Source organism: Canis lupus, chromosome 3 (assembly GCF_003254725.2).
Source record: "Canis lupus dingo isolate Sandy chromosome 3, ASM325472v2, whole genome shotgun sequence".
Lineage (NCBI taxonomy): Eukaryota > Metazoa > Chordata > Mammalia > Carnivora > Canidae > Canis > Canis lupus.
The window spans coordinates 85,125,737-85,151,061 of NC_064245.1; the positions used below are offsets into that span (position 1 = coordinate 85,125,737).

The following is a 25,325-nucleotide window of genomic DNA, read 5'->3' on the forward strand; positions in this document are numbered from 1 at the left end:
TACCCCTCAGACAAGAAACAGAAAACCATGTGCTCTAATAATGAAAGTAAACCAGATTTGGGAAGAATTATGATCTAGACTTTGCCTAATGCAGAACTCAAGAAGTCAGGTTAAAATGACTTGTGCTATATACTTTGGAAAGGAACCTGTTATATACTTCAGTAGCCATAAAAATGTCCATTAAATTTGATAATGAAATTTTTGGAATTCTATTTCAGTTTTGGAAATTTATCTTAAGGAAGTTATATAAAATATGGAAAAATTATATGAATAAAAGATGTTTATGGTAGTGTTATTTATACTACTTTAAGGTAAAGCAACCTGTGTATCTAAGAAAAAAAAATATAACCTGCTAATCAAATAATATAATGTGATTAACAGTGGGCACTTGGGTGGCTCAGTCAGATTACTGTCTGCCTTTGGCTGGGGTCATGATTCCAGGGTTCTGGGATCAAGTCCCACATCGGGCTCCCTGCTCAGTAGAGAGCCTGCTTCTCCCTCTCCCTCTGCCTGCCACTCCCCCTGCTTGTGCTCTCTCTCTGTCAAATGAATAAATAAAATCTTTAAAAAAAAATAAAGTGTTTAAAAGCATAAAGACTATGGAGCTACATTTAAAACTGTACACCTGCATAAGACATAGTGAGGAAAGTAGAATTCGGATTCATCTGCTATGATTAAAAACCTACGTGTCAAATTATGATATTTGCTAGTTGGGGTGGAAGTAACACTGTTTCTTTCAGAGTCTCTAAATAATTTTCATAATGGTAAATGCCTTCAAGATTAGAAAGATTAGATCCAAGTGCTAGCTTGGAACAAGGAGTGGAGATATTTTCCGTGCCAGGGCTGAAAGCCTTCATAAAGGCAGTCCATTGCTCAGAAAGCTCAAGTAGCAAAGTGTTATTACAATAGAGGAAGCAGTGGCCACTCGGTGACCACACATGGTGATGGTGACAATGAGGTTAACTTCAGAACCCAAGGAAATGAATACAGGAAAGTGGACATTAAAGCAGAAGGAGTTGAGGGCAGAGACGGGAAGGAGAGCCGGTCAATTTTACCTTGAAATCAGCACACTCACCCACACAGACCTCAGCATCTCTGCTTCTCCGACACCCTGCCACCACGGACACACCTCCCTTCAGAGCTCCTGGCATCCTCTGAGTGGCACAGTAGAGTGTACATGACATTCCACTGACCAGAAGAAGCGACTGACTTCTCTACAACCTCTGAACAAAACCCCTGTTCATAACAATAACCCTGGGGTACCATGGCATCTTCTGGTGATGGTAAAGGTCAGGTCAGTCTGTCTAAAACCTAGCTGCGCTGCAGGATCACCTGGGAAGCTTGGTAAAATGTGGCTTCTTGGGGCTTTACTCTCTTATTTTAATTTAGTAGGTTTATTTTGGTACCTAAGAATCTATATTTTTAGTAAACACCTTAAGAATTACCTTTAGGAACCTCGGGATTAATTTACATATGGTACAATTTTAGTGCTTAATATAGCCAGTAATATTTTCATTTACTAAAATTGATGGATAGTCTGATCAGAATATTTATGTAAGTGGAATATCCATTCGTCAACCACGTCAGAAAACAGAATTTTTACTATACCTGGTAATCCAGCATGCAGAAGCTTGGAAAAAACTGACGAATTCGGGATTCAAAAAAATAGGGGAAAATCCAGAATATGGGTAGTTCTTTGTGACTGCTATCTAATGGATCACAAAAAAGGAGAAGAAAATAAATTGTTATCTAAAAAAAATAAAACAGCTGTAACTGCAAACCCTCTAATATTAGGAGAAACTGCAAGTGTTTTCAATGCACTTAAATCATACAAAAGAAGAGAATGTTTACCAGAGTGTCATTTACAACTTGACCTTTCCCAAAAGTCAATGGAAATGTGCTTTTACAACTAAACACAGTTATAAGGGGTATATAAAAGCAATCCTTACATGCATATCACTATAGTCTAAGTAAAGGCAAAGATATAACCAATAAAGTGGGAAATGACAAGGAGCCTTGCTTGGAAGCCCCAAGGTCACTGTCATGCGGTGGCAAGAAGTATGGGCTAGAAGGCAGAAGGCCTTAGGTCAGGATCTCAGCTCTGCTACGACTCGTTATATCCATTTTCAGGGATGAGTCAATCTTTCCTGAAGCATGGGAGATTCTTAAAAAACAATCTTAGTCAAAAATAACCTTTATGACAGATACAAGATGTAGCTATTATGTAGCCCAATGCCAGGTACTTTCTATATATTACCTCCTTACAATAACCCCTAGAGTTAGGCATTAATAATCCCATTTTACAGACAGGGCAACTGATGCCATAAGATTTAAGGAATTTGTTCAAGTTCAGGCACCTATTAAGTGCCAGAACTCAAATTCAAGCCCACTGAGCACTTCATTGCTTCCTCAATTAACACTGACCTTACCTGTTCTAATAAGTGGACTTAAGAACTGAAAATAAGTGGAACACTTAACACTATGAGTCATGTTTCAGATTTCTTTTGCATTCTCTCTCCAAAGCACACTATTCACATAGCACAATTAAAGGAGAAGCTTGATGACAAACTCCTGACACTCCTACAGTTTTTCAATTTGCAAGCGAGAAACTAAAAAAATGACTGTGCCAGCTAATTAGACAATTAATTAAATACTCTGAAGGCCTAAGGCACTTTTGAGCTGAATAATAACCCCCAGCCACTAACCCACCTCTATCTCTGTGGTATCTATTTGTCACAGATAATGACTCATGGCTAGCGCATACCCAGTCATCCTACCCAAACCATGGCACAGTTTAGAGCTCTGAGCCAGAGGCTGGGGGCCCTCTTGGAGCTCTGGACGAGACTTTAGGAACATGGAACGTAAGATCCATGAGGGCAGGAACATGTGTCCATCTAGTTCAGTACTCTATTTCCAGGACCTAAACAGTATCTGAACACAGGGGCCACGCAGTAAATATTTACTGAATAAATGACAACAGTGTACTGCTATTCCTCATAATGTTCCCTTACGTTCACCTATGAGTCATTTTGAAAACACATGATTAGAATAGTGCAAAGTGTATCATGCTAATGAAGTCTGCTACCTCCTCAAACAAGCCTGTTTCTAAAAACACAAGAACCCAAGACATGTATATTTTATCAGTGCTCTGATTCACTGAGCTCTGCTAATATTTGACAGGAAGTAGATACACAGATACATGTTTATTTTGCAGTAAGTAATAAATTACACACCTTCGCTTTGACCTTCTTTCCACATAGCAATTAACTTCTTGAATGTAACAGCCAGAGGTTCAACCAAGCCACCAAAAGGAGGATCTGTCACCATAATGACTCCCTCACCTTTATCTTCCTGTAAAAATGTTCTGCATACTTCAAGGGCAGCCTGGAACAAATAAAAATTCATTTTTAAATGAGGACTAGAGGGAGGCACTTCATCCTATTTGGAGAAGACATGAGGCTCGGTCCCACTGTTTCTACTGAAACTTCATCCATCCTGCCACCCCAGAGTCCCTCAGTGACATCCAGAAGCCTCTCTCATTCGGCCCCCATGAGATTTTATCTTTGGGTTCCTTGATAAGGGGTTTTTAAAATTGCAAATTCAAACACCATCACTATCAGAGGACTACACATTTCAAATGGTTAAATTAAAAAACTAAATTTAGTAACCTAGGAGAGAAAAACTCATTACCCATGAAGACTATCTAAAACGCTAAATTCAATCCCACAAACAGAAGCAGGGACTGAGCCAAACACTGGAGACACAAAGACAAATACGACCTATTTTTTTCCTGTCTGGTTTGTCCACCACCACAAGTTCAGGTTAATAAGAGCTACACGTTACCAGTTACCTCACACATGTTTTTGAGCACCAGGTACAGGACAGACATATTCGGACATGCACGGTGAGGAAATGAATGAAAGTCCACAAATAACAAAGCTTATCCAGGCCATGAAACCATGCAATTAACACATTTTCCCAACAGACTAACTGAAGTGTTTTTAGTAATTGTAAAATTAACATTACGCACTGTCTAGGATATTTATTATTTTCTGCTTTGGGAGAAGTTAATAAGAGATATACCTATAATACTAACTCCAGTCTACTGACTTTGTAGTCGTTTTCGAGTACTCATCTATAAAAAGCAAATCAACACAGTATACAAAATAGCCCGAGACTTTAAAGCTTAATGGCATTTTAAATTTTAATAAACCCATATGTACTTTATAATAAAATATATATTGTTCTTCCACTAAATCAATTTAGAAGACTCAATTGATGAGAGAAAAAAAAAAACACAACACTCTAATCCCCTTTCCCTAGGAGAGTCTTTATTAACTTCCTACTGGAAGTCCTAGAGCAAGGGATGGCGTGTCAAGAAGGTTAATCATTTTTCAAGTGCTGCCTGGCACTTCCTTAACCTGCCTTCACAAACAAGGACTTAAAGTACAGACATTGTTATTGAAAAACTTCCAATTCCTTAGACTTAAAAGTAGGAAAAGAAAAATAAACAAGTAAACTAAACCTAGACTCTTGGCCAAATTAAAAAACCAATAGAGTATGTCTGTTTGCAGGTAAGAATCAATGGTGTGAGGTCCTGTCATGACCTGCTGAGGGTCCTAATGTTGACCACCTATAGAAACGGAGGCTTGCTTATGCCACCAGTGTTGACAGTACTTTAACTCTTCCCTTCATTTCAATCATCATTTTAAAAAGTGCTTGGTACTTTATTTTTCTTTTTAAAAGATTTATTTATTTATCTATTTATTTTAGAGAGCCCGCAAGTAGAAGGGAGGTGTAGGAGGCGAGGGAGAGAGAGAAGCAGACTCTCCGCTGAGCAGGGAACCTGATGCAGGGCTGGAAGCCAGGACCCTGGGACCATGATCTGAGCCAAAAGCAGACACTTAACCAACTAAGCCACCCAGGAGCCCCAAAATGCTTGGTACTTTAAATAACCATCCCCTATACATACTTCAACTTCCTTGACCATTAAGGCGTATGACATTTTCTATTACCTTAAAGACTGTATGATTTTCTATGAGAAAATCCTGTGCAGGGAGCTCCTGCTTTTTAATTCAGTGGGCTGTGAAGTGCTTGCTTATAGGCATCAATGGAGGCTTATGTCCCCCAAAGCGCCCTGCACACCTTCACAGGCCCCTGGTAGACGCTTAAATACTCAAGTGATTGATCAGTGTATGGTAAGGCTCCACTGAAAACCTTGACTCAGGAAGTAGGCAGAAAAAGGGCAGATAGTAAAATCATCCAAGACAACAGTTTTCTGTAGATCAATCTCTACAGTTGCAGTGCTATTTAAGGCTGCTCCTAAAATATAGAGAAAGGAAAACCTGGGCTAGACGATTATTTTCTTCTGGGAAAAATAAAGTGGAGCTCAGTCTTGGCAGCATATTCCAACCATTATTCTAGAAACTTATAAGGTAATTCCACAAGCTTTCAATAAAAGTTAAAAAGAATTTCCTAGGAAAAGGCTGATTACATGTTACATTCTTAAAATAGAAGCAACAGTCAGCTGTTAGGTATTCAAATGTCATTTTACTCTTATCTCACCATTATTGTTCAAGATAGAAAGCAAAATCATGGTATGGCATGAAAAACATAGAAGAATGAAATACAAAGCCAGGCCGGACCACAAGGTCATCTCTGACTTCTCATCCAGTACACGTACCACCAAATCTCGTTTCCATCTGTGAAATGACTATAGAATCCACCTCTCTCTTCCCCACAGCTACTGGCCTAGCTGAGAAGTCCACTGTGGTCTGTTGTCAAGTGAGTCTGCAATTCCTCTCTCTCTCCTTCACACTCATCTAATCGGTTCTCAAATCCTAGAGATTATCGACCACATAAGCCCTTTGGGAAACTGTGAAGTATGTCTAATTCTAACTGCTGCTTATTTCATATTTGCTTTCCACGGCTATCGCAGCTAAAAAATATATATCCCAATGCTGACTGAGGCTCATGGAAGGAGTACACCATTGGCTAGACTGGATCAGGAGACTCTTTTCCAATCCCAACCAACAATTCAGAATTTGTTTTCCTTGTCTGGATACACAGGTTTTTAGTTTTGCTTGGTTTTTGTCCTATTATTAGTTAATAACCTAAAACAACATATACTTCTACATGGCTCACAGTTTTTTAAAAAATTGATATACATGCATAGAAGGATATGTGCTTCTGGTAGTCTTGATCATCTCAAACAGTTGCAGCCAACTTCCTGTCAGGTATGATTACTTGGTTGGATATAGTTTTTATTTTATAATAGGACTGGCGAAGAGCTCAAACTAGAAGTATCAGCTCTGCTATGTTGTTTATTTATAGTGACATTACTAACAACGTATTATTGAAAGAAGCTACCCCTGCTATACATGGATGGTCTCCTCCATTATCAACATTCCCCACCAGGTGGTACATTTTCCACAACTAATGAACCTGCACTGACACATCATTATCACCCAGAGTTCACAGATTAGGGTTCACTTTCGACCCTGTCTAATTTTTAAGAATTAGTTTAATAAAACTATAAATCCCCTTAACTGCAACATGAAATTTACAAGGGAGGCAGACATCAAACAACTAACCACAGAATTATTTAATTACGGCATCATATAGCAACAAAGGAGAACGTGACTTTGGGGCTCAGAGGAGGCTGGAGAAAGTGACGTAGAGGAGAGCTCTAAAAGATGAGGTGAAGTTAACAAGGCAAAATGAGACTAGAAGGCAGAGGGAACAGCATGGGCAAAAGCCTTCATGATGGAAAAGCCAGTTCCAGGTGAAAGTCCTACATCCTGAACGTGAACATAACACCAGAGCATGGAACAATAAGATGGATGGCGACAGAGATCAGATAGGGCCAAGCCATTGGGGCCTCGGTAGGAAAGTGGGTCTGTATCCAAAAAGCGGTAAAAAGTCACAGAAGAAGAATAACACAATCACTTCTAGATGCTCAACACACACACAGTGGATGAAGAAAAATAAATACCAATAAATGGTGGAACAGCCATGATTTGATCTTGAAGAACTCTAAGCAAATAAGAAAGGAGGTACTCTTAAATTTGCTCTTCCACAATAAAAAGGATAACGATCATAATTCTTACCTTTCCATCAAAGAAGTGATGGTTAAACATGTTATAATGGCAAAAGCTATCTTCCATATAAAACTGTGAATACCTGTAAAATAATTTATTACTGTAGTTATCTGTCCAGTTATGGCTATACAGTAAGTAAATACAAATTAAAATTTTAAACTATGAAATCACACCTTTAATAAATTAAGCAACTTCATCATTCCTTAGTTTTTTGAAATAAAGGATACTTTCCCCAAATCCCAGGGAGTCAGTGATAATGAATGGGTATCAAACTTAAATTATGTTCCCAATAAGCCAGTGAAAAAAACTACAGAAGACACAAATATAAAATGTACAACGTACCTTCAGACCATAGAATTATACAGAAACAATGAGATTACTGATAGATTGTTATGCAATTTAAGTTCGAGATGGGTTGGCAATTAAAATACATCTCTCATACTTAATAATTTTAAGAAAAATACTGAATCAACATTTCTGCTCAACAGCTGTTAATTATCTTCTGTGGTTAACAAAAAAAATGTTTAATACAAAGCATTTCTTGTCTATTGCAGATTGATTCTATAAAATATGCTTCTCAATATATAAGAAAAATAAGTATGTACATTTCATATTTACTGAATTAGTGCCAGGAAAGAGAGATATTTATTTACTGACTGAACCATTTTATTCTTCTAACATCCTACTTTAAAATGCATCAGTAATGAATGAGGGATGCTTGGGTGGCTCACTGGTTGAGCATCTGCCTTTGGCTCAGGGTGTGATCTCGGAGTCTCAGGATCGAGTCCCACATCGGGCTCTCTGCATAGAGCCTGCCTCTCCTCCTTCTGCCTGTGTCTCTGCCTCTCTCTGTGTCTCTCATGAATAAATAAATGATATATTAAAAAAAAAAAGTAATGAATGAGAGTACCAGCTTTGTGCATTAACATTTTGTAAATTTTTGCTAATTTACTAAAAATTCATAGCACATTATGGTTTAAATTGGCATTTATTTGATTTCTTACAAGACTGAATTTTCTATACTCTTTAATTGTATTTGTATTATCTGTCTTTACATCTTTCCCATATTTATGTATATGGGTCTTGTTAGTTCTTGCTGAATTCTGAGTTTTTTGTATAATATAGAAACTTCTTTATTATGATAGAATTCTGAACTTCTAAAATTTTGCTATAAACAATTCACGTAAGAACCACACCACCCTTCTACAGAATTCATAACCTAGTGGAAAAAATCAGGGACCCATGCTGAGTTATACCACTTTTTTAACCAAATCATGAGAGTGGTACTTTGCTTCTACTTCTGCTCTGTCCTCCCTTACTGTTCATAACTGACTCACCCCCCAGTGGAAAGCCCTGCTTTATCCTCTCCCTATTACACCGTGGTTAAAATGGGCTCCAGGGGGCGCCTGGGTGGCTCAGCCAGTGAAGTGTCTGCCTTCCTTCTGCTCAGGTCAAGATCCAGTCCCATGTCAGGCACCCTGCTCAGAGGGGAGCCTGTTTCTCCCTCTCCCTCTGCCTCTTCCCCCCATCCTCACTCATGTTCTCTCTTGCTCTCTCTCTCAAATAAATAAATAAAATCTTAAAAAAAATACAGGCTCTACAGTCAGTCTGGTTTCAAACACTGGGTCTCAGGGCTCCTGGGTGGCTTGGTCGGTTAGGCATCCCACTCTTGATTTTGGCTCAGGTCCTGAAATCAGGGTGGTGGGATCGAGCGAGACATAGGACTCCAAGCAGGTTCCCTGCTTGTCTCTCTGCCGTCCCTCTCTGCTCCTCCCTGTGATCACTCTTGCTCGCTCACTCTCTCTCAAAATAAAATCTTTAAAAGAAAACACTAGTTGTGTCACTTATTACCTAAGTAAACTTGGTGAGTTATTTAACTTATCTGAGCCTGTTTTTCATCCACAAAATGGAATAAATAATAGTGTCTACTGCATAGAACTTAAGTGTAAGTGAAACGATGTATGTAAACTGCTTAATATAAAGGAGCTACATAGCATATACTGAAATGTTAGGCATTGCTATTTTAATAAATATCAGCTATAATGATTTATGTCTTAATGCCCCTCATATTAGGGAATTATGCTTATGTCCAACCAAAATTTCTCCTCCTGTAGTCTAAACCCATTTCTTCTTGTTCTGTAGAGACAGAAGAACAGCTGTTCATTCTAAGTACAATGTCCCTTAATATCATTTGAGACAGTACATCTGCTGATTCCATAAAACATAAATTTGCACTGAAAAAATAAGAGGTTTGGGTAACTGAAAAACATTCAAACTATATATTTTAACCTGATGAACATTCCAAAAACTGTGGACAATGTCAATTATTAATAAACAAATGTCTTCCTAATAAACTAAATTCCAAATAACTGATAATACATAATATCAGTTATTTTATGTATAGGTATATCTCAATATTAGTACCACTGTGGATCAACTATCATTTGAGGATTTTCTTCTTTCTTGCATTGCTTTGTAACAAAAGAAAATACAATCCCTTTTAAAATATATTCCTACTCCCTTTTCACCTTTTTGTATTGCTTCTCAAAGACACAATAGTCATTTTTTAAAAATTAAAAACGAAAATTTTATTTACATAAAATTCAGCCTAGCACACTTGTCCAAATCATTCAGGGCAGCAGTGGGCAGAGTCAGAGAGAGAATAAAGCCAAGATTTCAGCTCTGAGTTTCCATCAGATACAAACAAGGAGACAAACAATTACAACATATTTTAAATTATGAAAAATCACTGAACATTACCCTCTTAAAATGAAATTGGCCTCAAAGAATTATTCTCTCTATTGAATAAGGCAAACAAAACCAATCAGAAATGCATGCACTTGAAAACTGCAAAAGGACATTCATTTAATTTGGCCATTCATTCTCTTTAAATGAGAGTCAGTTACCAAGTGTGAAACATGCTCTATACACAGGAAATGTAATCAAGAGCTGAATAAAATTAGTCCATGAAATGAACCTAAGAAATTCATTTTTTTGATATAACTTCATTTGGATGATAGTTTGCCAAATAGAGCTTCACATCCTTCATGCTAAAATTGGAGCATTTAAAAATCCATCTTAGCAAATGTTAACTTCATATCTTAGACCACCCCCCCCCCCCAACAAAGAGAATATTTATAGCATATGTAACACTGGAGTCGAGGCAGTTCTCTGAAGCCTTGGACAGACCTTTGGTAGGGCAACAAACCAAAAAAGTGTGAAAAGTAACTACTCACTCTCACTCTGTATCACATAGGAACTTATTCCTGATTTAACTGTGGTCCTAGCGAGAAATACAAATCAACTCCATACCCTGTAATATCATGAGTACAGGCAACAGATACAGTTCATTCTGATCACTACTGTGTTTTAATAAATGAGCTCTCTCTCTCTTTTTTAATTTATTGTGGGAAGGGGGAGGGACAGAGAATCCCAAGCAGGCTCCTTACCCAGCTCAGAGCCCAACATGGGGTTCAATCTCACCACCCTGAGATCATGACCTGAGCCATGAGTGGGACACTCATGTGGGACAAAATCAAGATTGGGACACTTAATGGAATGAGCCACCCAGGTGCCCCAAAGAGCTCTCTCTTAATACCCAATGTCAACCTTTTACAGAACTGACTCAGTATAAAAGCAGCTAAGCTGATTAATACAACACCTTCAGTTTTTTGTTTCCAAAACACACATTTATAGATATGAAAGAAAAAAGTATCAGTACGTTCAATAAGTTACAAAATAACTTTATGCACATCCTCTACTCTGTCCAAGAGATTTAAATATACAGTCCCAAGAAATGTAAAACTATAAGACAAATAGCTTAAATGAAAAATTAAGGGTTCAAATAAATCTTTCAAATTAAAATTTGAATTCAGCTATGATGAAAAGAGTTCCAGTAAGTGGTTGTACAACAGTGTGAAGGTATTTAACTTACTTAACATTACTGAACTGTACACTTAATAACATGGTAAATTTTAACCTATGTGTATTTTACTACAGTTTTTTTTTAAAAATCAGGACACTAGCAATGAACGGTACAAAATGAAATCTGAAAAACAATTTAATTTATAATAGCAGCAAAAACAATAAAATATTTAGGAATAAGACACGCTAAGACTTGTATGCTGAAAACTACAAAATATCATTTAAAGAAAGTAAAAATGACCTAAATAGTGCAGCCCCGGTGGCCCAGCGGTTTAGGGCCGCCTTCGGCCTGGGGTGTGATCTTGGGGACCCGGAATCGAGTCCCGCATCGGGTTCCCTGTGGGGAGCCTGCTTCTCCCTCTGCCTGTGTCTCTGCCTCTCTCTCTGTGTCTGTCATGAATAAATAAATAAAATCTTTAAAAAAAATAAAAATAAAAATGACCTAAATAAATGGAAAGACCTCTTATGTTCAAGAACTGGAAGACTTAATATTAAGATAGAACTAGCCTCCAAGTTAAAAAATGCAATGAGATCCCTATAAAAATCCAAGCTGGCTTTTTTATAGAAGTTGACAAGCTGATCCTAAAATTTATATAGAAAGGCAAGGAACCCACAATATCCAAAACAATCTTGAAAAAAAATACAGCTGGAAGACTCACACTTTCCAGTATCAAAACTTACTACAAAGCAAGTGTAATCAAGACAGTGTGGAACTGACATAAGGACAAGCACAGGTCAAATGAACAGAATTAAAAAGTCCAAAAAACCTGCATACATTTATGGTCAATTCATTTTCAGTAAGGTACCAAGACAACTCAATGAGAGAAAAATAATTGTTTCAACAAATGGTGCTGAGGCAACTGGGCATTCACGTGCAAAAGAATGAAGTTGGACCCTTACCTCACACCGTAAATGAAAAACAACTCAACATAGATCAAAGACCTAAATGTGAGAGCTAAAATCATTAAATTCTTAAAAGAAAACATTGTGAAATATTCATGACCTTCAATCTAGCAATCATTTCTTAGATATGACACCTAAAACACAAGTAACCAAAGAAAGAGGAGAAAAATTGGACACAAAAGTGAAAAGATAGCCCATGGGAAGGGAGAAAATATTTATATATCATAAACCTAGTAAGGGTCTAGTATCCAGAATATATTAACTACTCTTTCAATTTAACAACAACAACAAAAAGACAAGACAACCAATTAAAAAATAGGCAAAAGATTAAATAGACCTTACTCCAAAAAGATAAACAAATGGCCCATAAGCATATGAAAAGATGTTCAGCATCATTAGCCATTGATAAAATGCAAAACAAAATCACAATGAGATACCACATTAGAAAGACAGACAATAGGGGTGCCTGAATGGTTCAGCTGATTGAGCATCCACTCTTTTTTTTTTTTTTTTTTTTAAATTTTTATTTATTTATGATAGTCACAGAGAGAGAGAGAGAGAGGCAGAGACATAGGCAGAGGGAGAAGCAGGCTCCATGCACCAGGAGCCCGATGTGGGATTCGATCCCGGGTCTCCAGGATCACGCCCTGGGCCAAAGGCAGGCGCTAAACCGCTGCGCCACCCAGGGATCCCGAGCATCCACTCTTAATTTCAGCTCAGGTCATGATCTCTGGGTTATAAGATCAAGCCCAGTGTTGGCTTCCACGTTGGGGTCCGTGTTGGGCATTGAGCCTAAGATTCTCTCTCTCCTTCTAGCCGCCCGAATGGCGACAATAAATTATTGTTGTATAAGCTACTCAATATGATTATTTTGTTATTGCAGCCCTCGCAAATTAACCCGATACCCAAGAGATAATAAAACCTATATTCATATAAAACTTGTACACAAATGTTCATAGCTGCATTATTCAAAATAGCAAAAACATGGAAGAAACACAAATGTCCATAAATTGATGAGCATATAAACAAAATCTGTTATATCATTATAATGGAGTATTTATTCAGCTATAAAAAGGAATTAAGTACTCATACATGCTGTAACATGGATAAACTTTGAAAATATCATGCTAAATGAAAGAAGCTAGATAATAAAAGCCACATATTGTATGATTCCGTTTTTATGAAATATCCAGAATAAGCAAACCTATAGAGATAGAAAGTAGATTAGTGGCCGCCAAGGGCTGGGGAAAGAGGAAAAGAGATCACTTTTTTTTTTTTTTTAAGATTTTATTTATTTATTCACGAGAGAGAGAGAGAGAAAGAGAGAGAGGCAGAGACATAGGCAGAGGGAGAAGCAGGCTCCACACAGGAAGCCGGATGTGGGACTCGATCCCCGGACTCCAGGATCACGCCCTGAGTCAAAGGCAGACAATCAATCACTGACCCACCCAAGCATCCCAAGAGATCACTTATTAAAGGAAATGTTTTGGAATTACATAGTGGTGACAGTTGTGCAACCTTTTGAATAACACTAAACACCTCTTTTTTCTATGTGAAATATGCCTCAATTTAAAAAAATATATATATGCCTGATATATGGTGGGGAAAAAAAGACTATATGATTCTTACTTTTTAAAATGTTTGTATGCATTAAAAAGGTCTAAAAAGCCAAAATCTAGAATGTTTTGGGTGACAGTATTAAAGATCATGTCTCTTTAGAAAGCTAAAAAAAAAAAGTAAACCAGAGGATCCTTCAAATTTGAACAAGTCGAGTCAGTTTTTTTCTAGTTTGTGTATAAACCAGCCCACTGCAACTAAACCTTGAAAAAAACTGGACTTAAACAAAATCAGAATACAAATTGTATGATAACTTCAAAGAACCATACTATTAGAAAGACAACACTGTACCATTTTCACTGAGGTAAAAGTCCCAACGGTAGGAAGTGGGTGCTGCTGACAACTGACATACATTATGTTAAATAATTTGGTTGTGGACATGTGATTATTATTTTTGTTTGCTGTTTCTCATGCAACTATGTAAGTGAGGGTTTCCTGTGGTGAACCCACTCTATGTAGTTGGTCAGGGCTGCCAGGGCATCCTACCTGCGAGGCCACAGAGAAGGCTCTGGAACAGGCATATGACTCCAGGTGAGCCATCCCTCCCTGAAGCTATGCTGCTGGGGCTCAGGAAAGAGTGCCTCTGTCTCCTGGACAGTTGAGCTGGGACTACATAAGCTGAAAGCTGCAGCTGCCAAAATCCCTGGCAGTGAGCGTGAAGTAAACTGGAGCTAATCCAGGGAAAGACAGAACAAGAGGTAGAGAGAGAAGGATGGAGCGCGAACAACAGTGGGCAAGGCCCAGGAGCTCGCCTGCGCCAAGGCCTGCTGTATCTTAGGCTCTCTGACAGACACAGATTTCCAGGGCTCCAGTGTAAGGGGCCTGACTACAGAGTGCCTTATTCTAAATATGTGAGTAACCTGCAAAGCCACTATTGACTCACATGCACCTCCGTGGAACAGGCACGGGGGTAGGTGGAGAAGGGGAGACACAGAAGGACGACAACCGAGAAACGGGCTGTATGAAAAACGCTTATGTACAGGTTACTTCCGGAGGGCATCTTAATGTTTGGGGCCAGACTGACCGAGTCTGAACCCTGACGTGGCCACTCAGAACTGTGAGGTCAAGTTATTTCACGTCTCCACAGCCCGGGTTTCTCGTCAGCAAATGAGGAGGATGCCAGCACCTCCCTTACAGGGGAGGCTCTTGTGAGCACTAAGGCAGAGCAGGGTTTGACACAGGACAAGCATTCAGCGCCAACCCCAGTTATTGTCCATATTGTTTTGATAAGAACGCCAAAGTTAAACCTCTACCCTTAAAATAATACCTTTACGGTAATTTGACAGTCTCTTAAGGAAAGAGATGTGGTATTTACAACATGAATCCGATACATCTATACAGTGGAGTGTTAATACAGCCCTGTTAGATAGTATGCGCTGGATGAACACAGCAGCATGTGAAAGAGGCCACACACTTAGGACGTACGGCAGGATTCCATTTCTAGAACACACAGAGAACACACAGACCACAGAGACAGATCATCGGAGGAAGTGGGGAGAGGGGTTCTTTTCAGTGTGATGGGAACATTCCGGAATTGGATAAGGGTGACTGGTGCAAAATGTAATGAATATACCCCAAACCACTGGCATATATACCTTAACTTGGTGGGTTTTCAGTGCATTATATCCCAACTTAAGAAAAGGAAATTGAGTTTTTCTTTAAAAAGTCTGTTTTAGGGATGCCTGGGTGGCTCAGTGTTGAGCGTCTGCCTTCAGCTCAGGGCATGACTCCGGGGTCCTGGGATTGAGCCCCACATCAGGCTCCTTGCAGGAAGCCTGCTTCTCCCTCTGCCTGTGTCTCTGCCTCTCTGTGTGACCCTCATGAATAAATAAATAAAATCTTAAAAAAAATTGTTTTATCACCTATGGAATTCCACTGTACTAAGCATTACTCATGTTAAGTGGAGATTAGTAAACTGTACTAGTCCTGTTAATAAGGAATGAGAGGCTACAGAAAGTGTGGCTTATTTCTGAGAAACACAGTTACTTTTATTAGACAATCTAAAGTTGACCTGGAAATCTAAAAAAAAAATTAATTAATTAAAAAGCTGTACTTCATCTTGTGACTTTTTACACTTCAGAATTCTGTCCACCTTGTTTTTGGGGAGAGAAAAGCACATGTAATTTCCTAGGTTCTCTCTAACAAATATTGGGATACTGGCCAAACAGACTATCAGATCAAGTAAAAAGAAATGCAGTGCTTGCCTCCTTCAATGTATTCAAGAACAGGTAAAAGATACTAAGAACACAGTGTTTTGTAGACTCACCATGATCTCATGGAATTCAAACAGTTACAGAAAGTAGGAAGAGTAATCCAAGTTTATAGGATCCCAGAGACTGTGGATGGACACATGAGCTTTTCTAAATTACCACCTGCAGGGAGCTAGCTACCAGGTGTGCTCCTCTGCCAGTTTCATCTCCGTTTGTCCCAACACATCAGATGCCATTTAATTCTAACCCTGTCCCACAGACTCGGATCTATTCATTAATCCTCTGTTTTAAGACCTGTCTATTCCCTGGTGGCACTCCCTTGATTTTAGGCTACATCCAATGAAAGACAATATGCACATCATCTTGTAAAATATATTAAAATAAATTAGGATAAATAAAATGCATTAAAATAAAATATATTGAAAGAATTAAAATAAATTAAAAACAAACACATATTAAATAAGTATTAAAATAAATATATTAAAACATCATGATGAAATAAAATCCTTGAAGAAGTTCAGAATTATCTTTGAAAAATAAGTGTATGAAGAGAAATTTCATTCAGTAAGAATTTATCTCTAAATTACAAGCCCAAGTCAATGAGACACATTCATTGAAAAAATTTAGGAAGCATATCCAGAAAAAAAAAAAGAAATCCACTGCCATCTTGTTGGAAATACAGAAGATTACAAGGGGGGTTTATATGACTAAAAAGGTGGCTTCTAACCAATTACTACTCTGAATGTTAGAGGATTGTAATAAGTAATAATTAATAAGAGAAAAACATTAAACAGAAACAGATGACAATGAATGACAATAAGTATCATACTCTATAAACCTACCGAAAATCAATATCCAATAAAAGGCTTTTAATGTTAGATTTCTTGTCATCTGATGCTTTCAATCTGATCAGCTCATGTAACCTAAAACAATTAATGAAAGCAAACTTAATAAGGAATTAGAAACGCCATAGATAATAAGCAAATAAACCAAAAAAATCCCACTGATGTTCTCCTGGTATTTCTAGTATTTCAATGAAACACTGAAAAGAATTTGGCAGATATAACCAAGATTTCAGCTTTTCCAATGTAGAACTTATTTGAAAACGAGAACTCTAAAGTTATAAACAATTTAAGAATCAAATCAGAAGCAATCTCCTATCATTTATCAGAAATCTGTAAGGATTTTTTCTCAAATGTAATATAGATTACAAACTCAAGAGAGGGATCATGCTTTATACTTCTTTTGTATATTTAAAACTGTATGCCATGTTCCAGAACATAGCAAACAACTACTTGATTATTTTTTCTTACAGCTTAGATAGTGGGAATAGTAGAAGTTTTTAAAAAATATATAGCATACCTTGGTGTTCCAACACAGAGCACTCTTGTGAATCCAAGGGTAGGAAGTAGGTCTACCAAGAACTGACAGCTCCGATCAGCAAACAAATACTGGGCATTTGTCTTCTTGTTTTCCAATGGATAAAGAAGCTGACTGGGCCTTCTTAACTGGGTGATAGAAATATCACCTACTACCCGATGCTCATGATGCTTCTCCCAATCGTCTGGCAACAGCAACTGCTGACATCTTTGACAAAACTTTCTCTGAGACAAGGGCAACTCAATAAACTTCAAGTACCTTCAAGACATAATTAAACACAAGGTAATATATTACAAGTTTGTTGTTTTAAAGACTATTTCTTTTTGTTGTTTTTAGTATGCAAAAAATATTATTACTTCCTAAGAGTACTGTGTAAAGAAACAAAGGTTAAGGAAAATCTGTGGACTGTTGACTAGAATTTATGTCTGGCTGCATACCTACAAAGTAGAAAAGAATCAGCAATTCTATAAGAATTGAGATGCTCCAATTCAGTCACTGAATGAGGATCAATATCTATTTAAAATGTGAATATAATATATTACTCAAACAACTTAGTAGTAATGGAGTCTACTATCATGTTTAAATTTATTGACAAATCCATGTGTCCTAACTCTGAAGTGTTAAATAGTCTGGCTCAGTATGACAGTCATTTTAAAATGAGAAATTAAGATCATTCTTCAATTTTTTATGGCATACTTAGCAAGAAAAATTACCTCTTAAAAGAAAAAATGTTCCTACAAAGTTCCTCTATTCTTAGCAGCACTAAGGGAAGCAGTTCTGAAAAAGCTCAACCCCCAAACAGCAAGACAATATCCAAAGCATTAAAAAAAAAAAAAAAAAAAATACTGATAGCCCATCTGATCTCTTCCAAGACATCCTATCTGATATCAAAGTTACCACTTTGGGTTTTTTTTTTCTTTCATTTTATTAGAGATAATTAGAGGGAGAAAATAATCACAGTACATTATTTTAAAACTGCTGATTTTGCATAGCAGTACCAGCTATGAAATGAGGGTAAGAAAACTAAAGAAAAACAAATGACATTATTGAGGCCTGTAGCAGGTCGGCAATGTCTAAAAATCTAAGCATGTCAAATACCACACTAAAGGATTCTGAGTTTGAGAAGAGAGTCACATGGTTTCAACTGAACTAACCTCTAGAACTGCACTGTAAAAACTGTGAACTTCACATAGAATCAAAGTGGGTTTTAAAACTTTTTATATCTAAGCACAGCTTCACTTCAAAGCACCCAAGGCAGTGACAAATCGATATTCTGAATGGCTACAGCAAGAAATAAGCTTATCGTGCCAGTAATTTAAATGTTTCTATTTCCATGATAACTGTGCTTCTGACAGCTTTATCTACGGCTGGAAAGAAAAAGGGAAGAGATATTAGAGGAAACTTTTATAGTAATTCAAAGTAAGAATGTCAGGAGAGAAAAGGGCTCCTAAGACACAAAATGTGGTAAAAAGAACCAGTACGTTCTCTGACAACAGAAACACTGAATTTGCTACTATTACCTTTTGTTATTAAATGTTAAGGGCTAAAGACTTCCACATCCATCCCTGATAGGGTAACAGAGACCAGATTCACCATCCTGCCCCTTAAAACCTTTTCTAAACAGACAAAAGATATGAAAGTACAGCTGTAACATAATGGGACAACTGGCAGCCCGAACGGTGAACAAGAGAAGGGAAGAGATGAGGGGGTGGGTACACCTGCCCAGTAGGTGGGTACACCTACCTGGTTTACTGCTTGTGGAGGGCTGGCAACACGGGGACAGAGAGCCCAAACACAGCTCAATGAACTCATGAGGCAGAGCAGAGAAGTGCCAGAGGCCAGGGCAGCTATAATTCCCAGGGCAGAGCACTTGAGAATCAGAAAGCAAGAGAGAGCGTTCCATGGTTTGCCATGACTCCCCTCAAGTCTGTAGCTGAGGACTGAGCAGCCCATGCATGTGAAGAAAGTACCCAGAGTGAGGGAGAGAAATCACTGGAAAGGAACAGATGGAATAATCACCAGATAGCCAACAGGGTACACAATGGTTGTCTACCAGCGGGTCCAAGTGAGAAACCTCACGAAACACAAGCATCAGGTACAGCGCTGAGAAGGGTAACCACCTCAGGACGGGAGAGCAATTAGCCTTACCCCCAAAGGTGCTCTAGTCTTGCCAGAAAGCTTAAAGATAAGTCTTCAAAAGCAAGGGACAATGAACCTTTTCTGTACAGGACTGGGTAATAAATATTGAGCTTAGCAGGCCATCTGGTTTCTCTGTCACATCCTATTCTGTGATTGTAGCACAAAAGGAACTGCAGATTCAATGTAAATGAACAGGCATGACTAAAGTCGGCCTGCAACCTGTAGTTTGCCAAATCCTGCTCAAGAGTATCAAACTATAGCCAAGCAACAACGGTGTTCCAGAACAAAGCTCAAAAATACATAAAGGAATAAAAAATACCCAGGATACAATGAGGTAAAATGGACACTCTCAGCAATGAATCAAATACCACCAGGCATGTAAAGAAACAGGAAACATGACCCATGACTAGCGGAGAGAAAAAGATCAGTTCAAATTGAGTAGAAATGACAGAGGGCACCTGGGTGGCTCAGTGGTTGACCATCTGCCTTTGGCTCAGGATGTGATCCCGGAGTCCTGGGATCGAGTCCTGCATCGGGCTCCTCAGGGGGCCTGCTTCTGCCTCTGCCTATGTCTCTGCCTCTCTCACGAATAAATAAAATCTAAAAAAAAAAAAAAGACAGAGATGCTATAATCAGTAGACAGAGACATGAGCGTCATTTACTAGGACTATACCCCATATGTTCAAATGGTAGAAAAAAGCATGAGCCTATTAAGTAAAAACATAGAAAATGTTAAAAAGACTCAAATTGAATTTTAAAGATTTTTTTAATTGTCTGAGCTGAAAAATACCTTGGATAGGATTAACAGCAATTTAGACATTACAGAAAAAAGATTAGCGTATATGAAGGCACAGCCTCAGAAATTATCCAAAATGAAATACCAAGGAACCAAAATACATGAAAATGGCAGAAATAATTTTGAAAAAATTGTGGCTGAATTGAGGCCTTACTTCTTGAGATACGTAAAGTATTTATGGATAAAATTATATAATATCAACCCTGGAGGTCAGGGTAGAAGGTACAGGTGAAATAAAATTAGCCACACATTGATGAGTGATAAAGCCGGGTGTGGGTGTAGGTGATTCTTTATACTTTTCTCTCTGCATTGGTGCATGTCTGAAATTTTCCATAATAAAAGACTTTAAAAAGTGCTTTAAATAAAAGGCAGTAATTAAACACAACAAAAATAAGCAAAGATGACCTCAGAAAAATACTAAGCAAGAAATAGGCTGTACTCAGTCCAAAGTTGTGTGCGATTTGGTTTTTCATTCTTTTGCAGTGGGAATATATAATCTGGGAAACTTCTCAGAACTGAAGAACATGAGTTTCCAGTTTGAAAAGATTAACCTACTACCCAGCAAAACAGAATATAACAGACTCACAGCAAGACAGGCAATCATGAAATGTCATACTTGTAGGAATAATAAGATTCTAAAAAAAAATGACAGAGGGATCAAACAGGTCACGGATTATTTATGTGCTTGAGAATGAACTTCCTGAACTTGAACTTTTCAACACCTATAATGAAGACAAAAGTAAATGGAACACTGCCTTCCAAATTCTGAGAGAAAAAGATTTCTAACCTAGAATTCCATCATCTGCATAGGTATCCACCAAGCATCAGCACAGATAAAAGTATTTTCAGAAACACAGATTTCAGAATTGTTGGATAGTAAAAATCAGGTTGGCCTCAGACTTCAATACCAAATTTAACTCTAGAACAGTGTTCCTCACAGAGTGGCCATGCACCGGTGCTGGCAGTCACCTATTACCAGTTCCCGATGAGACAAAGATAGATATTAAGAGTATGTGTTTAGAAATTTTTATACCACTTAAACAGAGTACTTTTCTGTCTGTTCGAATTAATAAAAAATGTGGGCTTGTAGTCTGTATGTCTTTTCTTTTTTTCATTTTATTTCCTAGTAATTTATTTTCATTCTATTTACAGAGTTATCTAATCCTAATGGGTAGAGAATAAAAACAAGAATATAAAACAAGCAAACAAACAAACGACTGATTCTTTAAAAGAGATCATTTAAGAAGTACTGCTCTGGGGGACATGAAGCAATCTTGCAACTGTCCCAAAGAAAACATATAATCTAAATAATCTTATAGCTGGATCAGTGCCACTCAAGAATAAAGGAGGTAAACAAATATTTGAGGACTTGGAAGAACTCAGGTTATCTAGTGATATAATCTAGGTCCTTAGTAAAGAAACTGCAGGAGAACTGAATGCCAGGCAGAAAGGGCAACCATGCCAGACTGGGGCATTTCTGAAAGCCCTAGGACAGATTTCTCTAAGAAGATGAAACTAATGGATTATGGTACATCTGAATGTTCTTAAAAGATTCAGACAACTGGCAGGGAGTTTGCAGTTGAAGCAGTGATAAGCACATAAATAAGCAAATAGCAGCTATAATAATAAAAAAATCCAAGATTATTAACTCCAAAGAAAACAAAAAGCTGTGTAGGAAAGAAAAAAAAAAAAAAAACGTGTTTTATTACGTGGTTTAGTTATGAGCAGCACTTACATGGTTATAATAATGCAAATACTAAAATATGAATTTAATCAAGTTATGACATAACCATATAACAAATAGGGTAGGAAAGTGGTATGGATTATAGTGGGGGATTAGAGGTGGAGGGGAGAGGGTAGGAGAGGAGAAAAAGAAAAACTCTCATCTTCCACAGAAAATAGATAACTTCAAAACTTGATAAATGAAGAACAAGCAACACAAGCATGTTTTGTATTTCACAGACAGGAAGGTAAATTCTAAAATAATTAGCCAAAAGGGTTGACTATCGTTGCTTCTGGAGAGGGAGAAATACACAGGTGGAGACAGGGGTGTTGTTCTTTGTAAAACCTCTACTTGGTTTTTTGAACTATTTGATTCCATTGCCACATACAGATTTTATTTGTTTACTAAAATTTAGTCCACATACCATACAATCACCCTTCTCAAGCATACAATTCAGTGGTTTTTAGAATGTTCATGAAGTGAGGAAACCATCACCATAAGCTCATTCCAGAACAATTCCATCACCTCAAAAAGAAACCCTGTATCCTATCTACAGTCACACCTCATTCCCCAACCCCAATCCCCAACCTCTAGCAACCACTGATCTATTTCCTGTCTCAACAGATTTGCCTGCTTGCGATATTTCACATAAATGGAACCATACAATAGCCACATAGGGATTTTGATTTAATATCTCTTATTAAGGGGCATCTGGGTGGCTCAGTGGTTGAGCATCTGCCTTCGGCTCAGGTCGTGATCCTGGGGTCCTGAGATCAAATCCCACATCAGGCTCCCTGTAGGGAGCCTGCTTTTCCCTCTGCCTGTGTCTCTTGTGTCTCTCATGAATAAATAAATAAAATATTAAAAAATTAAATAAATAAAATTTCTGATTAATAGGAGACTTTTATTTAAAAAGCAAAAAACCACTAGAGGATGAATTTTAGCCAAATAGGAAATAAATGAAGGAATTACAGCAAAAGGGCTGTCAGTAAGCACTGAAATCATTTAACCACAGAATAAAAACAGAACAATATGGATATTACAGTTACAGTAAAAATGAAAATAATATGGGGCACCTGGGGGGCTCAGTGGTTGAGCATCTGCCTTCAGCTCAGGGCATGATCCTAGGGTCCTGGGATCGAGTCCCATGTTGGGCTCACACAGGGAGCCTGCTTCTCCCTCTGTCTGTGTCTCTGCCTCTCTCTTGTGTGTCTCATGAATAAAGAAAATATTTTTAAAAATAATAAATAAATAAAAATAATATAAATCCAAATATAAAATGTGGGGGGAAGTCCTAGAAAAAGTGGGAAATAGTAGAAGTATACTGATTTTCTCATGTGATAGAGTCAAAGGGCAAAAGATATCATTTAAAACTGAAAAACCAAGTAAGAGTTCTAAGCAATACTCAAAGGCATTAAAGGTTATCCCTAAAAAAAAATAATCAACCAGAACTGGATAGTGATTGTAGAGAGATTGGAAGATGAAATATACTAGTCCATCATTTTTCATTTTTAGATGTAAGAAGGCAATCTAAAAAAAAAAAAAAAAAGATTAAATATAGCATAAAAAGCTACAAAGGCAATTGTAAGAACAAAAAAATAGAAGAAATACATGTTTAAAAAAAGGAAATATACACCACACAGTGAAAGGGAGCAGAGAAGCAAGAAAACCAGAAAGCATAAAATAATACAGCAAAATCAAGACCAAGCACATCTATTATGTCCACCATGCAACTGAACTAAGTCTACCCATTAAAAGAAGTCTATCCGTCAGACGGATCACAAAGCAAATCCCCACCATCCCATTTCATCACTTGTAAGACGCATATGTTTTCACACTTTAGCATCTATGACACTGAGATATGATACATAATGCCATCTGCCAGACGGGGGTCATGGCGTAGCCAGGATGGTCCCCCCACGTGCAAACCTCCCCTGGCCCTTCATGCTGTCACCTCTTCGGCTCGGCACAGCCACTGCTACCACCACACTCCAGTGTCCCTGCCACCACCTACGATTTCAGTCCCAAAACGCAAAGGTATTACATGTGCAGTCAGGAGCTAAAACGGAGCAATAGAGCCTATGATTGATATCGGGAAAATAAATACTAACGTTGAAAGAATGGCAACGATCAAGGGCTTTGCAGGAAAAAGGAGAAGCAAGATCCCCACGGATAAAGCTGTGTCAAGTTCTGTTCCTTAAACACAATCAGAAGGACTGCCTATCACTCACCAGGCGATGCCAGCTGAGGGGGAGAAGCTGCCAAATCACCAGGAAGAGAAGAAGGTTCAAAACCATGACGGACTGGTGCGCAATTCGCTCATACACAGGACTCTCTACCGGCACTGAGGGCACCAAGTTTAATTACTTTTAAACAAAGGAAAAGAGAAGTATCATTAAACGAACCTCCACTTGCACATCTCTGTGTCTTGTGGGGATTGTTCCTCAGAGAGCTTCCCTGCTAGTTTGTTAACCTTTTCTTTCTATTCAAAATCATATCATAATCATTCAAGTATATTGCTTTAAATTTAACTTTCGGAAACAAGGTATTTTAGAAGTTCGGTAGGAGGCACATGAAAGGCTGAGGATTACTCAGCGCTCCTTCCCATTCGTACTTTCTACACATACCCCGGGGCAGAAGAAATTCATTCTGCCGCATGGCTCAGCATGATTCACAAACTGCAGGCTAGCATTTTGAAATGTCATTTTTATTGATCTCCATTTGATGTTCCATTTGCCTTTCCTGGAGTAGACGAATTATGTTTATGGCATTCCCCTAATAGCAGACCTTGAAAATCTGAGTTTAAATGAGCTCAGAAAAAAACATAACGAAATGAAATATCAACTGAGCAAAACTATATGGATGCACATAAATTAATGCTTATTTTAGCATTAAAATATATCTTCTCTAAGACTTCATAGGTCACAATAAGGTGCCAACATACTACATAATAAAATAACATTTGAGGGCGTTAACAGGCAGCTAAAAACTATAAGAAAGTCAAATCTCAGACACAAAATGTAAATCTGTCAACTGAACACATGAAATATAAAGCATGGTTCAAAGAGTGAGATTAAAAAAACGATTATCAAATCCTATTCTGTAGCACCTAGACATCTGTGCAGCACTACCAGTTCCATAATAAAAATCAAGTAACATAGGCTAATTTATTTTGCTAGCTACCATAATTCCTTTCTAACAATTTGGAAAAGAAATTATCAATGAAAACCTATTGTTACTCCACAGTGACAGATGAAGGTTTGCATTGCAGAATAGGAATTATACTGAAATGCATTTTAATACTTTCAAATGGAGTAGTTATTTCATAAGATAATTTATAAATGAGTTGTAGAAAGTTAACTTAGAAAACAATTAGTCTCAAGTAATAATACATCATCCTTAGGTTCATTTTCACATGAGGATGAACTGCCAGTCTCAATTTTCTCACCTCAGAGAATAGGTAACTTACTAACATATAATAAGTTAGTAAGCCTCTGATTTTAAAAAGCCAAAATTATAAATTTTTAGAGGAA

At 37.7% G+C, this 25,325-nt stretch overlaps 1 protein-coding gene across 5 annotated transcripts in view; it reads right to left on the reverse strand.

Annotated features, from left to right (window-relative positions):
- Positions 1-25,325, reverse strand: part of ZCCHC4 (zinc finger CCHC-type containing 4) — a 44,743-nt gene that overhangs the window by 13,223 nt on the left and 6,195 nt on the right. For all 5 annotated transcript variants that reach the window (XM_025437731.3, XM_049108726.1, XM_049108727.1 and 2 more), the window contains 5 exons: positions 17,117-17,392; positions 16,597-16,677; positions 7,110-7,182; positions 3,234-3,384; positions 1,609-1,709 (listed from right to left, as the gene is read on the reverse strand). In XM_025437731.3, the coding sequence (XP_025293516.2) occupies positions 1,609-1,709; positions 3,234-3,384; positions 7,110-7,182; positions 16,597-16,677; positions 17,117-17,392 (682 nt within the window). The remainder of the gene's footprint in view (positions 1-1,608; positions 1,710-3,233; positions 3,385-7,109; positions 7,183-16,596; positions 16,678-17,116; positions 17,393-25,325) is intronic.